The sequence below is a fragment of the Contarinia nasturtii genome, unplaced genomic scaffold, assembly GCF_009176525.2.
Source record: "Contarinia nasturtii isolate CC-2019 unplaced genomic scaffold, AAFC_CNas_1.1 Cnas_scaffold_220, whole genome shotgun sequence".
Lineage (NCBI taxonomy): Eukaryota > Metazoa > Arthropoda > Insecta > Diptera > Cecidomyiidae > Contarinia > Contarinia nasturtii.
The window spans coordinates 224,017-240,422 of NW_022197577.1; the positions used below are offsets into that span (position 1 = coordinate 224,017).

General features: G+C 32.1%; 5 protein-coding genes and 1 long non-coding RNA gene across 7 annotated transcripts in view; 1 reads left to right on the forward strand and 5 right to left on the reverse strand.

Annotated features, from left to right (window-relative positions):
• LOC116337254 (RNA pseudouridylate synthase domain-containing protein 2-like) overlaps positions 1 to 3,906 on the reverse strand; it is a 212,483-nt gene extending 208,577 nt beyond the window's left edge. Inside the window, exon 1 of the mRNA XM_031761666.1 lies at positions 3,250 to 3,906. Within this exon, the coding sequence (XP_031617526.1) occupies positions 3,250 to 3,561 (312 nt within the window). The 5' untranslated portion in view covers positions 3,562 to 3,906. The remainder of the gene's footprint in view (positions 1 to 3,249) is intronic.
• A 104-nt stretch (positions 3,907 to 4,010) lies between these two features.
• Positions 4,011 to 5,080, reverse strand: LOC116337257 (U6 snRNA-associated Sm-like protein LSm4). Its single transcript, XM_031761668.1, has 4 exons — positions 4,967 to 5,080; positions 4,854 to 4,895; positions 4,652 to 4,750; positions 4,011 to 4,586 (listed from the first exon to the last, which is right to left on the reverse strand). The coding sequence occupies exons 1-4, from the start codon at positions 4,967 to 4,969 to the stop codon at positions 4,305 to 4,307; spliced, it is 426 nt and encodes a 141-aa protein (XP_031617528.1). The 5' UTR covers positions 4,970 to 5,080; the 3' UTR covers positions 4,011 to 4,304.
• A 358-nt stretch (positions 5,081 to 5,438) lies between these two features.
• On the forward strand, positions 5,439 to 7,068 carry LOC116336932 (transcription initiation factor IIB). Its single transcript, XM_031761160.1, has 4 exons — positions 5,439 to 5,732; positions 5,855 to 6,132; positions 6,211 to 6,585; positions 6,672 to 7,068. The coding sequence occupies exons 1-4, from the start codon at positions 5,716 to 5,718 to the stop codon at positions 6,953 to 6,955; spliced, it is 954 nt and encodes a 317-aa protein (XP_031617020.1). The 5' UTR covers positions 5,439 to 5,715; the 3' UTR covers positions 6,956 to 7,068.
• Positions 7,069 to 7,674: 606 nt separating this feature from the next.
• LOC116337250 lies at positions 7,675 to 8,249 on the reverse strand. Its single transcript, XR_004200792.1, has 2 exons — positions 8,007 to 8,249; positions 7,675 to 7,882 (listed from the first exon to the last, which is right to left on the reverse strand). It is a non-coding gene; the product is annotated as an uncharacterized LOC116337250 (long non-coding RNA).
• A 2,338-nt stretch (positions 8,250 to 10,587) lies between these two features.
• Positions 10,588 to 12,118, reverse strand: LOC116337093. The gene is made up of 6 exons (XM_031761407.1): positions 12,031 to 12,118; positions 11,874 to 11,970; positions 11,735 to 11,791; positions 11,610 to 11,645; positions 11,486 to 11,521; positions 10,588 to 11,313 (listed from the first exon to the last, which is right to left on the reverse strand). The coding sequence occupies exons 1-6, from the start codon at positions 12,076 to 12,078 to the stop codon at positions 10,688 to 10,690; spliced, it is 900 nt and encodes a 299-aa protein (XP_031617267.1). The 5' UTR covers positions 12,079 to 12,118; the 3' UTR covers positions 10,588 to 10,687.
• A 1,569-nt stretch (positions 12,119 to 13,687) lies between these two features.
• On the reverse strand, positions 13,688 to 15,475 carry LOC116337127. Of its 2 annotated transcripts, XM_031761467.1 has the most exons (7): positions 15,373 to 15,475; positions 15,161 to 15,311; positions 15,025 to 15,087; positions 14,894 to 14,929; positions 14,762 to 14,797; positions 14,640 to 14,675; positions 13,688 to 14,464 (listed from the first exon to the last, which is right to left on the reverse strand). In XM_031761467.1, the coding sequence occupies exons 1-7, from the start codon at positions 15,418 to 15,420 to the stop codon at positions 13,839 to 13,841; spliced, it is 996 nt and encodes a 331-aa protein (XP_031617327.1). In that variant the 5' UTR covers positions 15,421 to 15,475; the 3' UTR covers positions 13,688 to 13,838. The 2 variants fall into 2 exon arrangements, with proteins under 2 accessions (XP_031617327.1, XP_031617328.1); XM_031761468.1 differs by lacking the exon at positions 14,640 to 14,675.
• Between the last annotated feature and the right edge of the window lie 931 nt (positions 15,476 to 16,406).

The following is a 16,406-nucleotide window of genomic DNA, read 5'->3' on the forward strand; positions in this document are numbered from 1 at the left end:
GTCTCTCTCTCCGTTTGAACCGTTGTTACTTTATTTGCTGACGATCACATAAACGATTCATAAAATTATACGAACAATACTTTATTTCCGGCAATAGACTCTCTCTCTCTCTCTCTCTCTCTCTCTCTCTCTCTCTCGGTGCGGTATTAAAAGGATTAAAAATAACCCACAAGTGCCACGTCCGGTTATTTTTTTTAATGGCACTGCTGATTTGATACTGTAAAATATTTGATACTGTATTGCTAAATATCATCATTCAGAGAGAAATTAAATTTTTCACAATTCAGCCATATGGCCAACTATATACAGATTTTTTTTTGTCTCTGCATTCCAGTGATATTCCATTGTTTTACGACGATTTAACTATGCAATATATTCTCACAACGATGCTTGTTCAAACAGTGTGGCTGCAAGTTTTTCTCTGTGTATTTCGCCCTTTCTCTACATTTTCTCCGCTTCTTGCCGGTTGCTGGCTCGAATCCTCTTTACGTTCAACTCGGTACATACGGCAGGAATAATATCATTTTCTGTTTTTATTTATCATTGGTAAAATAAAAGTTGCTACCCGAAAGCCACAAGCACACAACGAGCAAAAACTATGAAAATATGCACTAAAATGGCAATACTCGAAACATATGTTAGATTGTAGCAATTTTATACCATATTATATTTTACAATGACATCCACGGCTAACAAATGTACGTAGTCACTTCACTCTGAATGAAATGGAGTTAAACACATTCGATAAATCTACATTTCAACGCAATAGTCCAATAAAAATATGATAATATCAAAACTGATAAAATCATCTCATTTTTATATGCTACAATTTAAAAAAATATCACATTATTATGGTGGTTTTAAAGTTTAAATCGACAGCACACATCGAATGTGTGCTTAAAATTAAAACTGGGTTATTTTATCAAATTACTTTTTCAAAGCATATATTACAAAAATATCCACATCAACCAATTTATTCATTTTCTGGAAAATTAATTTCTCTCTAGAAAGTTCTTTACATTTAATTGCACTCAACAAGTTTTGATGAATAAAAAAAACTACGTATTAAAATTTTCTTCTGAACACATTTTCGGAAAACTGTAAATTCATGGTACTCATTATAAGGCATATGGAGGAAACATTTACACGTCAAGTCCTGTCGCATGTTTAAGTTTCCGGTAATTCTGAGGTCGAGAACAAATCTCAATTCAATACACAGCATGAACATGTTTTTGCCATTTTCAAGTTTCAATATATATATAATTTTCCTGAAAGAAAAGGTGATTTTTCCAAGAAAATGTATAGGGGCAAATGATTACTTGTGGTAAGAACATTTTATTTTAAGTGACGGTGTTTTTTGAATCACGGACACTCGGTTACAAGATGAATGATTCAATCGATTGAAAAAAAAGTTTAAAGATTAACAATAATAGTGGGGTCGAATGCAGAAAGCCACTTCAAAATCTTGTTATCAAAAACACTGATAGAATGAATTGAAACCAGTTTTAACCACAAAATATAAACATTTTCGGGAAAATTATCTTTTCAACCACTTCGACGTATATTTGAGATTCATTAGTGATCGATCTTGAATAAATAGCGAATCATTAGAAAAGATGTTTACGTTTACACAAATATAAAATTTTGATTATAAATTAACATTCGAGTTGTTAATCAAATCAATAAAATGCATGAGTATTAAAACTGGCTCTTTCATAAATGACATTTTCGGTTTCCCTTGTTTTTCAAAAAAAAAAAAAAAATGTACAGTTCGATTGACATTTATCTCCACTTCCACCAACTTAGTTAATGAGTAATGTGTTAAAACCAGAAAAATGATTAATAAAAAAAATCTGGTACTGGATATGAATATCACAAGAATGTGCGATAATTTATGTAAACTTGTCAAATTTATGCAAAATGAATGGACTTAAAATGAGTCATTAGCCCCTCGAAGAATGAATACTGCTAGGTGTACTGTTGTTCAAGCGTTCAATGAAACAAAAAAGCACAGTTGCAACTTGCATTCGCATTACATACATGTAATCTCATTTATAATTTTAAACGTGTGTTTCGGAAGCAATCCTTTTCATTTTCACGATTATTGCAATTTATTGTTTGTTTGCCGTCATTTCGAGCGGAAATTTTTCGCTCCTGCTAATTTTGTACTACGTAAAATGCATTTATCATTCATGTATACGGCCAAAGTTTAAGCAATTTCTTTTGTATTTGGCTTGGATTTGATCGTTTTTAATAATAATAGCCTGCCATTGTAGTCACTTCTTTGTTTTTTCACTGGAAAACTTCGACTTCGAAGTTAATCGAGTTGATAATTATGTGTGTAGCGAACGAGTGCACACAAGAGTGTGTGAAAAAACGAGAAAGAGAAAGAAACCTACACACTAAATCGTCCAAAATGTAGTGGTGAACGAGGTAAAATATAATATTAGCCGGTTTATTTGCGATATATAGAGTGTGTTTGCGTTGTGTAAAAAAGTTTGTTCAATGGTAAAGTTCGAAAAACCGAAATGTGCATTGAAATGAGAATTTAGCCAGCAGCAAACGAAACGTTCATCATGAAATTCATAGTCAGACAGTTCAAGTTGTTATATTTAACACGAGATGATGAGATCATTAGCATTGCATTTCCGAATGGAAATTGCGTTATTGTTCCGCTATTATACGTACATGCTCAAACTTTCGCCGAGTGAATGAAAGCAAATGACGATAATGAGGTATCAGCAAATAGGAATCTTGTTAAATTACTGCAATCTAATATACCAATTTAAACAAGATTCTAACTCAAAATTAAACAATGTTCTGAAAACAAATTCAGCCAATAACGACACTCGTTCATGACACACACACATTTGATTTTGTTGTATTTCACTGTATGAATCAACCGCCATTGGAATTGCTACATGATTAAAAAAAATCCCTTTAATTCGTGTACCATCTGCATTAAAGTATAATTTCGGTGCTGTTGAGTGACCTGACATGGCGTGAAATAATAAACATGAGCAAAATAAATCAAAATACTGCAATCCAACATTTAAATACGCGCTGACATTTTTATGTACGACTCATGCAATGCGAAAAAAGCTGAATGCATTTCATCATGTCCATTTTTTTTAACTGACCACTGGTTTTACGTGGCAATTTGCCGCATTTTCATATTTACAATGCTGAAAATTCATCATTTTGCAAAGAAACCGTGTAAATTATAAATAAGATGAAAATTCAACTAACCTCGTTTTCGAATGGTTCGATCCAAACCACTTGTTCCTCTTCTTCTTCCTTCTGCTCAGTGCTTTGATCAGCGCTTGTCGTCGGTTTCGGTGGTAATAGTTGATTCTGTTCATCTGGCCAAAGACATCGTGGAATAAGAAAAATGTTCTCTGCATCAACCGAACGATAGTCACCGTGTTGCGTTTGAACATTCCTCACATTCTTTGCGCCACTTAAATCCGATACATTCACCATTTCAATATCATGCACATCGGGTGCTGAGACAGCGCTCTCTGTCGTAGCATAGGCGACACTTTCATTTTCAGCACTCATTTTGCGTTCTTTTTACAAGTTTTTTTCAGAATTTTTACACTTTCTCGGAAGAATTGAAATTATTAAATACGTTTCGGGCGCTTATAAGTTCAAAATCGAACTTAAAAATTTTCAATTGATGGTCGTCGCTAAATAAAAACAACTTATTTCGAACAAATAAATCTTGTACAACTTAAAGAAACACACGAAATCAATTTTTTTTTCCAAATTTTTATTGGTTTACAAGAGAAAAGAGTAATAGTTTTTGCTGTGTTGATCTATAATCAACTGAAATTAGAATCAAATTGAATCTAAATGGTGAACATCACAAGTGAATAACTCAAATCGGGTATTGTTTACGCCAGACTCTATATAAAACCTATATATGTTCACTACGATTTTAAATAATCACACAATTGAACTGTTTCAAATGAAAACTGGTCGAAATTTATCTCAATTAAATCAACTGATTGATTAAAGTGTCACAATAATTAATAAAAAAAATCGAAAATATATGCGGCTTGTCTGAATGTACAGTCCCACGTTGATGTTTATCAATATCAAAACAAACTTTAAGGTTATGTGCGTATGAAAGCGCGAGACGTATTTGACAATTTGTTTTGTCAGCGGCATAATTTCGAGCTATTTTATTAAAAATGCGATTTATTTTATTTTCAAATGTAGATTCTTATGTTTTGTTTTTATTAATCATGATTTCCATTAAAAAATAAAACCGTCACAGTTAAATGTGTGTGGTGAGTGGCTTATTTTGGTTGTTGTGGTTTTTTATGTTGGAAATTGCCACGATTTGCCGGGTTTCGCTGTTGTTGGAATTGGCTTCGATTTTGATTTCCACCTTGTGGACGACCCATACCACCTTGTCTTTGATTCTGTTGATTTCGGCCACCTTTCATTTCTTGACGATTTCTTGCCTTCATTTGTGCATCTTCCTTCACCATATCGATGACTTCGTCTGGAATTCGCAGGTACTTGATTGTACTACCACGAATATAACATTCAGGCATACGCCAGAAACGATCACCATCCTACAGTGGATGAAAATGAAAAAAATAATAATAATTGGAATCGCGAGACAAATTGGATTACGTACCTTTGATGTACAAATCACTTCACGCAAATTGATATTCATCCATGTATCACAGCTCACCAAATGTCCATTGTATGTTTCACCATTCTTCAATTCGACCAACTGAACGAAAACATGTAATGAAAAAAAAAGCAACGGCACTTAGAATGGTGTGCAAAGAATCACTGTAAAATCAATACATTCCACAATCGAAACATGTACTTACCATTGGATGGCTTTGAGCCGTCTTTAATAATGAGAGCGGAAGCTAAATAAGAAAAAAATCAAGCAAATAAACTCAATTTTCATTATTTAAGTACAAGAAAATTCTTTATTTACCATTTTTTCGTGAGAATATTCGGATAGAAAATCGCTTGGTTTTGAGTTGAATGAATTTGTTTTCACCGAACAATACGTTTATGTTATGAATACCATGAAATGTCACTCATTACGTCAAACAATCGCATACTGTCAAACCGAGTCTGAAACGATGCATGGTTGGACAAAATTATTGTCAACATACGTAATTAACGAATGTATAAAATTTAATTTGGAAAAAAGAACTTTCAATTGGTGTTAATGAGTTTCATTGTCTTTGCGGTTTTGGAAAATAAATTCCATTACGGTTAAATGCTTTGAGATAAATGAATGTCTCGCTTTTTTTTCACTTAAAATAGAAAACTTTCGTTTCAAATGTTTAATTCCATAGGTTTCACCCTGTGCTCACAGATAGCTGTAGATGGCGTGCACTGTTAATACTTATACAAATGACTGTGACATATTTTCAGAAAAAAAACTACGTTTTGAATGTATTGTTCGCAATTAGTTCCAAAGTTGTGCTTCGATTGTTTTGCTGGCTTTTTTACTCATATCTTCGTTTTTTATAGATAAAAACCCATAAAATATTTCACCAGCTCACTTTATTTTATTTTTTTAAATAGCTTGGGACCATTAAATTTGAGAATAGTCAGTGTGAGTTAGATAGAAATTTCAAAAGGCACAAAACATAAAAATAAAACAAAAAAGAGGTTGTAAAAAAGTGTAAACGGCAGACATTAATAAATAAAACACATACACAACATTTCGAAATGGCAAGCACTTCAAGGTAAAATTGTTTAATTCATGTCGCACGTGAAGATGTGAGAATATTATCGAGATAATTAAGTCATTTTATAGTATGATGAAATTGAGTGTTAACGATATATGACATTTTCTCATCAAATTCAGACATGAAGTTTTATCAAATAAAGTTGTGTGCTACGCACATCCCGAAGCACCACTGATTGAAGACTATCGAGCTGGTGATATGATTTGCTCCGAATGCGGTTTAGTTGTGGGAGATCGTGTTATTGATGTCGGTTCCGAGTGGCGAACATTTAGTAATGAAAAATCGGGCGTTGATCCATCTCGTGTAGGTGGTCCGGAAAATCCACTTTTGAGCGGTGGTGATTTATCGACTATGATTGGTCCCGGAACTGGATCCGCATCATTTGATTCGTTTGGAAGTATGAACACCATTGTTATCAAAGCCAATATTAATTTTTTTTCGAATTATTTTTTAAATCGTTGTTATACAATTTCAGATGCGAAATACCAAAATCGCCGCACAATGAGCAGTTCGGATCGTGCCTTAATTGCCGCATTTAAAGAAATCTCCCAAATGGCAGATCGTATTAATTTGCCAAAAACAATTGTGGATCGTGCCAACAATCTGTTCAAACAAGTTCACGATGGCAAAAATCTCAAGGGTCGTTCGAATGACGCAAAAGCATCAGCATGCTTATATATTGCATGCCGACAAGAAGGAGTACCACGAACATTTAAAGAAATTTGTGCAGTAAGCAAAATCAGCAAAAAGGAAATTGGACGATGTTTCAAACTTACACTGAAAGCGCTTGCTACATCCGTTGATCTTATTACGACCGCCGACTTTATGAGCCGGTTCTGCGCTAATTTGGGTATATTTTTTTGTTGTTGCATTTTTTTTTAAATGTCTTATGGCAGAACATTAACCGTGAATTGTATTTTAATACTTTTTTTTTAGTTTTGCCAAATATGGTTCAACGGGGGGCTACACATATCGCACGAAAAGCCGTTGAAATGGACATCGTACCTGGTCGTTCACCGATTTCCGTTGCAGCTGCGGCTATCTATATGGCATCACAGGCTTCGGAAGAGAAGCGTAGCCAGAAAGAAATTGGAGACATAGCTGGTGTTGCCGACGTAACAATACGTCAATCATACAAATTAATGTATCCACACGCAAGCAAGCTCTTCCCCGAGGATTTCAAATTCGCTACACCAATTCATTTATTACCTTCTGTGTAAACAAACATACGGATTCTATGTTTGTATTGAATATTTTTTTTGCGTCAATTTTTGAAGAAGAAATATATTTCTTTCCTTTTACTATGCCGAACATTGAGTTAGAAAATATGTTATATCGATGTATTTTTTTTTTCTTTTGAATTTGCACTTAACAGCTATATACAATGTATAAGTAAGTCTACTGGACGACCATCCTTGAAGGGCCGCTGAAATTGATACAAATGAATAAAATCAAGTTATTAGAAATCACATGATAGTTTTACTTATAACATTTAACGGAATACAAAACGAAGTCAAGTCAAGGAAATAAATATTCAAAATGGCAAATGAGCAAGTCAAAAATAAATTGACATTTATCATTATCAAAGTGATCGAGTTGAATTGGTCCGAAGTAAAAGAACGACCGTATTAGAATTATATAATGACAACATTAGTTATCGAAAAACATGATATTTATGCGTGAAAGACTTCGTTAAAAACCTGGAAGAGAACCATAGGATAGGATCATCAACAATTTCATGTAAAATGTGTCTCCATTGAGGGTTTCAATTTAATTTGAATTTTTCACGACTTTTATCTCAATTAGTTGTAAATATTTTGATTTTTATTCAAACATATTTCAGGAAATACTTACCTTGTGAATTCTAATATCAATGAGTTCAAGCAATTTCAAATATATTCGACTACAAAAAAGATATTTGATTAAAAACTGCTTAGACTTGTGTTGATATTTTGCCAAATGACGAATTGGATCTTTTTATTCAGTCAAAGTAATATTTTATGCGAAAAAATTGTTTTCTTTGAAGTTTTATCTACTGTTGAAAGACAGTCCGGCTATCGATTGTTATCATCGGTTAAAATGTAAGCTAAATGTGTAATAGCTTACATGCGTGACTCTGTTTGACCATGTACTCTGTACACCTGAAACTGATATAAATGAATAAAATCAAGTAATTACAATTCAATTCGAATTGCATCGCTTTTGAATTTAAAAAAAATCATGCGAAAAGTTAATTCTGAAATGTATTCTATTAAAAAAATCAAATGATACCTTTAGTTTTGGATAATTAGTAGCGCCACATTTTTGACATGGGACACTCTGATTTGGTTGACTGTTAATTCTGTCATATTCATCTCCACAAATAGCGCATTTATAGTATGCGCGCCAGTGATGGTTCGGCATTGTTGTTCCTTTTCTTTCTGAGTTAAGCTGAACAAAAAAAATGTCAATTGGAAGATTTGAATGTTACTTGCTTATTGTCAGAATTTGACTAATTTGCACTGGCATAATGCCAACACAACGTGTATACGCAACGATTGAAGTTGAAATTTTGTTTAATCGACTTCTGAAATATCTACAAAAATTGTTTATCACTTTCGTTGTTCATGCAATTGTTGCCAAAACGGATCAATCGTCAATATGGTATTTGCTGATGAATGAAAAATGATGTTTTCGACGAATTTCGGGTAAACAAATACTCTTGATAACGATAGCAGCGACCAATAACGAAAAGCCAAGAAAATAAATATTCAAAATGACTAATGATCATAGTAATTGAATATAAGCCGATTATATATTAAGATTGCCATATTTGCTCTTAGATTTATCTAATGACTCAATTCGATTATTATCAATAAATATTATATTTGTGCATGAAAGACTTCGTTAAGAAACTCTGGAGGAGAACAATTATTGGAAAATCAGAAAGTTCTACTGGAGATCATGTAAAAATGATCGATCAACAGCACAAAAGATTTTTAATTAAAAAATGCTTAGATTTGTGTTGATATTTTGCCAAATGACGAATTGGATCTATTTATTCGTGAAAATTATAATCATATTTTATTTGTCATAGAAGTTTTTTCTGAAAGTTTGAAGAAATTTCAATACAATTTAGGGGTACCTTCCATACAAAATTTTCGTTTTTGAGCCCTAAATTGTATTGAAATTTTTTCAAATTTCCTGAGATTGTGTATTTTGGGAAGAAAATAAGATTCACAAGATTCTATGGTGATTAAATTATTCCAGTTTTATTTTTTGCGATTTGTTGATTTTGTTTAGTTGTAGAAATTTAATCACAGTGAAAACTTGTAAATCTCATTTCCTTGCCAAACTACATAATCTCGTTTTCGTTTTTGAGCAAAAAATTGAGGTACATCTAAAATGCATTGGAAGACCAGTGTTATGAATTCATCCTCATTTGACAATTCAACAAAGTTAAACTCAATATTAAACAGTGATTGAGAATATATACAAAAAGAGTTTATCAATTTTCGATTTTATTATAATTATTCTTGCAATCGTTGTCAATACTAAATAAATATAGTGATTTTTATGTGTTTCGCATTAAATTGCATTATTTAGACAAAAGCAATAAATGAATAAAAGTTAATTATATAAATTCTCAAATTGACTGATTATTGTTGACAATAAAAGCTGTACTATCATGATTTCTCATTAACAAAGTGCTTGGATTGCATTTTCTGATGATCTCGATAACAGCAAACACTTTTCTGCTTGCCTACGCTTGAATGAATCATCCGCTAATACGACATTCATATAAACATGAATAAGAAAGACGAAATAGAAAAGATAAATCGTTTGAGAAGTTTTCAAAAAGATCTTGCAAAGTTAATCGATTTCAAAAAAGAATTTTCCGAAAGTTCCTTATGTTAAAATGCCAATATTTGTGTTGATATAATAAGTAATGACTTTTTTATTCAATCATAATAATAGTAATTGACCAAATCACTTTCTGTAGACATTTATTCATCGGTTCAATGTGGTGATTAATACTGGTTAATTACGAGGCATCTGGAAATAATATATACAAATATGCACATGAAATATAATCTCGAATAAATAATTGGAACTATTTGAATATCTTTAAATATAATTAGAAGCAAAAATATCTCAAATTTACAGGTACGACGAAAAGCGGATAATATACTTGGCCACAAAGGTGGCACGGCACTTGTGTATATGGTTGTGGTGCAACATCACTGATGCTGTATGTGTTGTTACACCGACCACATCTGTAAAACGTCCAGATATCCAACATTCTTTTCTCAACTTTAATTCGTTTGAACAAAAATTCGATTTGAATGGCTTGCTCGCGCTTTTTATTGTCGAAGAAACAACGAAAATTGCCAACGTTTGGATTTCAAATGGAAAACATGCAGTGAAGTTTGTCACTTTCTATTCAAAAAACAAACCAAATGAAGTCACTTGTGATAAACGATTATGCTCGAAAAACAGTCGAAGCCTGTATACATGCAATACTGCAGTATTTCATTATCAAAAGTGAAGATAAATAAACAAATTTTTGTTGATATTTTCAACACACGAAATCCCAGTTTATTTACTTACATCGTATATACACCAAATTCAAAAATAATAAATTGAACTACGATTTTGAATGCAAATAATTCTTTGTAAAAATGATCGATTGACTTTTTTATTGACGATTCGATAAATTTACAATGAACACTGAATAATAAAGTGAAACTATATACACAAATTGTTTATCACTTTCGTTGTTCAAGCAATCGCCAGGCGCGAACTGCCGTCCGCTGTGATGTTATGCATTTTAATAATTTTATCCACGATGGAAACGAAAAAAAGAATTGCATTTCATTTGCTTTTCACACACAAAATGTGCAATTTTCACTTTATTACAAACTTCTTAATGAAAGAAATACATCTTGCTGAATTTTTGCAGTCAGATTGCCTTAAGGAAATATGGAAAATGACTTATTTTTAAACATATTGAAAAGATGTCGCCTGAGGGGCATAGAAGGATCAACACCTTCTTTTGTGCTTAATTGAAGTTCGTAAATTTCCGGATCCCCTCCAAATATGACTGTTGTTGCATAGGCGATGGCAAACAATCCACAAGAAGTAAAATCATTTTGCATTGTCTTCGGTGTTCCATATTTTAATTTTGAATTTGGATATAAGACTTTTAGAACCTTTTTTTGATTACTATTCAACTCGAATCCTAAACTATCGTAAACGTATACTGTTTGGTGTTGATGTACGTAATGAACGCAAATGTAATGACCGACGGCATCTTCACCTCCGACATCTCCACCGGCTCCACCATACATTATCTGAACATCATCTTCGTCTGTTTTTGCATGATTCTTACATTGTTCTGGTATCATTGTTATTGAAACATCTAGTAATTTATATCTTTTCATATTTTGTGGCATTTGCCGCTGTGCTGCGTTGGCAAACTTAATAAATCGGTGAATGACATCGTCACTTAATACGGTCCATGGAGTCTTTATTTCACCCTTTATGACTGCCGCTTTACTTTTCCTGGCCGCCAATCTGGCGTCATTTTGAGCGTCATCTATACCAAATCAATAAAAATTATCAATTTGAATTTCTACAGCTAGATATATTACTATTAAAATGTTCAAAATATGCTACATGATTCTAAATGCTCAGAAAAATAAAAATCGAAAAAGAAATGTGAATCTTAAATATTTAAATAATTTTTTTAAAAATGAAATGTTCAATACTTGTGGGAGTAACATCTTGATTATATCCATATCCACCTTTACATATCAGTGCCAAAAAATCGAAGAAGAATTAGTAATTTTTAATATCTAAATCTAAAAATATTAGGATTAAAATGTTCCAAACCTGAATAAAAAGCATCGTGACTATATTCATATCCATCTTTACATATATGTACGAAAAAAATTGATATTAGAAAAGTTTTGATTGTATCATTTTAAATAAAACTATATTTTTCTCCAACTACTTACTTGATGATCCAAATGAAGTATCAAGATTTCCCATACCGGCAGTGAGCGATGACATATCTAAATTTATCGAAATAGAAAAGAAATTTATTCGTGGTTTTTATTTTGCAAAAGAATCAATTTTTTTTCTTCCACTAATTACCATAGCCACTGTTATATTGGCTACTTTCATCATAGCCGTAGTTAAAATTTCGTCGAGAGCCTCCATTTCCTTCTGCTATTTTCACCGTTATTAGGATCTGACGAAAATTGAAAAATTGAAAGAATCTTTCTTTTTATCATCACACACTATTTATTACCAGTGCCAAAAGTAGCCCAAAATATACAACCGAAAACGTCATCTTCATCACTTTTCGTTATGAATACGTTAATGAATTGATTCTGAAAAATGTTCAATATTTATACTGTTTGGTGAAGTAATTAATTTTTTTTATTTTTTCCAAATCGACAACAGCGATGATGTAAAACAACATGTATTTTTCAGAAAAATAAGTGTGTTTGGCTTGACGCGTGAATTCCTTAGACAATAGCAATGTTTATATTATAAAACGAAATGCCATTCTTTTGGCTTTAACTCCTCCCACAATTTTCAACCGACGTCAACTAAACTTTGCACACTTATACTTTGAACCGGGCTTTGGGTCACCATGAGGTTTTGGACCAAATTGGACTACTCCATCACGGTCGATTTTTATTTTTTTAATATTTGTGTGAAGGATTTCAAAATGTGAAAATTTCATGGTCAAATTCGGATTCCTCGGCCCAAAATTAGGGGCAGTTTTGAAGTCTGTTTAACAACCATCGTGGTCTAATATGAGTTAACACGTTTTATCACGGACCGTGATTCACGGTTAGCACGGTTTAATATTATGATCTAATACGACTCAACACGGTTATGAGGTCGGAACATCATGAAGGCCCTAATGTGTTTATAATTCTAAGCCATGTGAATTAATTCATCATTAACAAACTAATGCGCGTAAATGCATACTTCAATCATCTCATGAATTCTCCTTTTAAACATGAACATACATTCCAAAACTATTATTTTCGAATATACCTTGATCAGGAGTGTTTTTTATATATATATATATATTTTTTTTCAAGGAAGACTTAATAGAATATCTCATGCCATTTTTGCATTCAATGAATAAGAAGCAGTTTTCTTCTTCTCCAAGTTCTATTGGAGATAATGTAAAAATGATCGATCGACAGCAAAAAAGATATTTGATTAAAAAATGCTTAGATTTTGGTTGATATTTTTCCAAATGAAGAATTGGATCTATTTATTCAGTCAAAGTTATATTTTATTGGACAAAATTGTTTTCCGTAGAAGAGTTTTCTATCGTTGAAAGACAATGGCAATCAGTTCTTGTCATCGGAAAATTGAAATACCTGAAATTAAAATACAAATAAATAAAATCAAGTGATTGGAATTCAATTCGAATTGAATCGCTCTAGAATTTTAAGAAAAAATCATGCAAAAAGTTAATTCTCAAAATGTATTAAATTCAAAATAAAATCAAATACCTTTATTCCTTATATCGGATTATTAGAGGTGCTACATTTTTGACATGGAACACTCTGAATTGGTTGAACGTTAACTCTTCCGTATTCATATCCACAATTGGTGCATTTATAATGTGAAATCCAGCGATCCGACATTGTTGTTCCTTTTCTTTCTGAGTTGAGCTGAACAAAAAATATAAATTGGATAATTTGAATTTAACTTGCGTACTGTCCGAATTTGACTGATTTGCACTGCATAAAGCGATCATTTTATACACAATGATTCGATAAATTTACAATGAACACTGAATAATAAAGTGAAACTATATACACAAATTGTTTATCACTTTCGTTGTTCATGCAATCGTCAGGCGCGAACTGCCATCCGCTGTGATGTTATGCATTTTAATAATTTTATCCACGATGGAAACGAGAAAAAGAATTGCATTTCATTTGCTTTTCACACACAAAATGTGCAATTTTCATTTTATTACAAACTTCTTAATGAAAGAAATACATCTTGCTGAATCTATTTTGGAAATTTTTCTAGCAAATATCAGTTAAATGAAAACAGTTGAATTTTTGCAGTCAGATTGCCTCAAGGAAATATTGAAAATGACTTATTTTTAAACATATTGAAAAGATGTCGCCTGAGGGGCATAGAAGGATCAACACCTTCTTTTGTGCTTAATTGAAGTTCGTAAGTTTCCGGATCCCCTCCAAATATGACTGTTGTTGCATAGGCGATGGCAAACAATCCACAAGAAGTAAAATCATTTTGCATTGTCTTCGGTGTTCCATATTTTAATTTTGAATTTGGATATAAGACTTTTAGAACCTTTTTTTGATTACTATTCAATTTCATTCCTAAACTATCGTAAACGTATACTGCTTGGTGTTGATGTACGTAATGAACGCAAATGTAATGACCGACGACATCCTCACATCCGACATCTCCACCGGCTCCACCATACATTATCTGAACATCATCTTTATCTGTTTTTGTATGATTCTGACATTCTTCTGGTATCATTGTTATTGAAACATCCAATAATTTATATCTTTTCATATTTTGTGGCATTTGCCGCTGTGCTACGTTGGCAAACTTAATAAATCGGTGAATGACATCGTCACTTAATACGGTCCATGGAGTTTTTATTTCATCCATTATAACTGCCGTTTTACTTTTCCTGGCAGCCAATCTGGCATCATTTTGAGCGTCATCTATACCAAATCAATAAAAATTACCAATTTTGAATTTCTAAAACTAGATATATTACTATTAAAATTTTCAAAATATGCTACACGAATCCACATGTTCACAAAAATAAAAATCGAAAAAGGATTGTGAATCTTGAATATTTAAATAAAGAAAATGTTAAAATAAAATGTTCAAAACCTGTATAAGATGCATGTTGACTATATGCATATGCATCTTTACATATCAGTGCAAAAAAAAACATAAAAATTAGTAATGTTGAATGAGTAAAACGAAAAATCTAAAAATATTAATATTAAAACCTGAAGGAGGAGCTTCATGACTATATACTTGTCCACCTTTTCGTATTAATATGAAAAAAATAAAAATCAAAGAAATATTAGTAATAGAGTTGACGTGAAAATGGAAAATATTAATGTTAAAATGATCAAAACCTGTATAAGGAACATCATAACCATATCCATATCCACCTGTAAAGGTAAATATCAATTGAAAAAAAAAAAAAAATCTAACTAAAAAACCTCGAACGAGCAAATTCAAACAAACTGTATTTTTATCATCTTACTATATGATCCCGATGAAATTCCAAGGTTAACATTTCCGAGACCGGCAGTGATCGATGAAACATCTATATTGTACGAAATAGAAATTTAAAAATGATTTTCATTTTGAAAGCAATCTCTTTTTCTTCCACTAGTTACCATAGCCAAGATTTTTAGCCACTCGCCTAAAACTTCCAGTTGTGTAAGAGCCGCTATATTGCCCACTTTGATCATTAACGACGTTATTATTGCGTCCAGTCTTAATTTTTCGAAGTCCTGTTCCTTCTGCTATAGTCACCATCAATAGGATCTGTTGAAAATAGAAACAATGAAAGTATCTTTCTTTTTATCAATCACACACTATTTATTACCAGTGCCAAAAGTAGCCCAAAATATACAACCGAAAACGTCATCTTCATCACTTTTCGTTATGAATACGTTAATGGATTGATTCTGAAAAATGTTCAATATTTATACTGTTTGGTGAAGTAATTATTTTTTTTTATTTTTTCCAAATCGACAACAGCGATGATGTAAAACAACATGTGTTTTTCAGAAAAATAAGTGTGTTTGGCTTGACAATTATACACGTGTTTGTATTTAATTCATCAACACGCAAAGTAATACGCGTAAAAAAATAGTAAAAAAAATCCATAATCTAATCATCTCATGAATTCTCCTTTTAAACATGAACATACATCCCAAAACCGATCTGTTGCCAGCTGTTATTATCAAACATACCTTGATCAGGTGTGTTTTTATCAGAGATTATACAGTGGATAGAAATATTTTAGTGCATATTTGCCATCAAATAGAAATATGCGATATTCGCAATATATCTCGTGAGATGTATGTGCGTCAGTTACGAAGACACGAAGAAACACAAGTACCTTGTGTCCGATTCTTTATTCCCCTTTTTAATCTGCCTGCTATGTAGCGTCATACATGCGCGCTGGGGGGTTTCCGGTTTGACCCCCACTGAGGCAAATTTCTCAAAATTTACCCTCGGGTAAAGTTTTAGGAGATTTACCCCCTTCTGAGAACTCAGATTAACAATATAAATGTATAAACAATAGCAAAAGTACACTTCGCTCGCCAACACGCATTTTTACTTGTTTTTCTCAAGCAAAATTGATATTTTAGTTTTTCATATAAATTTTCATGGAAGACGTAATAGAATATCTCATGCCATTTTTGCATTCAATGCAAATTCAGAGAACCTGAATCAGGCCGTTTTGAGCATGGTTGTTGTGGGTCCGTTCCAAGTGTTTCAAAAATAATTTTTATGGCAAAATTAACTTCATACATATTTTTTATAGTGTTTTGTTTGAAAATAGAATGCTTTCAAATGTCGTACAAATGGGTTCATCATGAAAGTGTGAAAATGTTTAGCATCGAACTTTAT

Coding starts and splice junctions, on each gene's coding strand:
- LOC116337257 (XM_031761668.1), bottom strand. Junction 4,751..4,853: donor CGGCTCAAAGCCATCCAATG/GTAAGTACATGT, acceptor GTTTTCGTTCAG/TTGGTCGAATTGAAGAATGG. Junction 4,587..4,651: donor AAGTGATTTGTACATCAAAG/GTACGTAATCCA, acceptor CATCCACTGTAG/GATGGTGATCGTTTCTGGCG.
- LOC116337127 (XM_031761467.1), bottom strand. CDS start 15,420: ATGAAGATGACGTTTTCGGTTGTATATTTTGGGCTACTTTTGGCACTG. Junction 14,930..15,024: donor AATTTCATCGGGATCATATA/GTAAGATGATAA, acceptor TTACCTTTACAG/GTGGATATGGATATGGTTAT. Junction 14,676..14,761: donor TCATGAAGCTCCTCCTTCAG/GTTTTAATATTA, acceptor TGATATGTAAAG/ATGCATATGCATATAGTCAA.
- LOC116337093 (XM_031761407.1), bottom strand. CDS start 12,078: ATGAAGATGACGTTTTCGGTTGTATATTTTGGGCTACTTTTGGCACTG. Junction 11,646..11,734: donor TACTTCATTTGGATCATCAA/GTAAGTAGTTGG, acceptor ATATATGTAAAG/ATGGATATGAATATAGTCAC. Junction 11,522..11,609: donor TCACGATGCTTTTTATTCAG/GTTTGGAACATT, acceptor TGATATGTAAAG/GTGGATATGGATATAATCAA.
- LOC116336932 (XM_031761160.1), top strand. Junction 6,133..6,210: donor ATCATTTGATTCGTTTGGAA/GTATGAACACCA, acceptor ATACAATTTCAG/ATGCGAAATACCAAAATCGC. Junction 6,586..6,671: donor CCGGTTCTGCGCTAATTTGG/GTATATTTTTTT, acceptor CTTTTTTTTTAG/TTTTGCCAAATATGGTTCAA.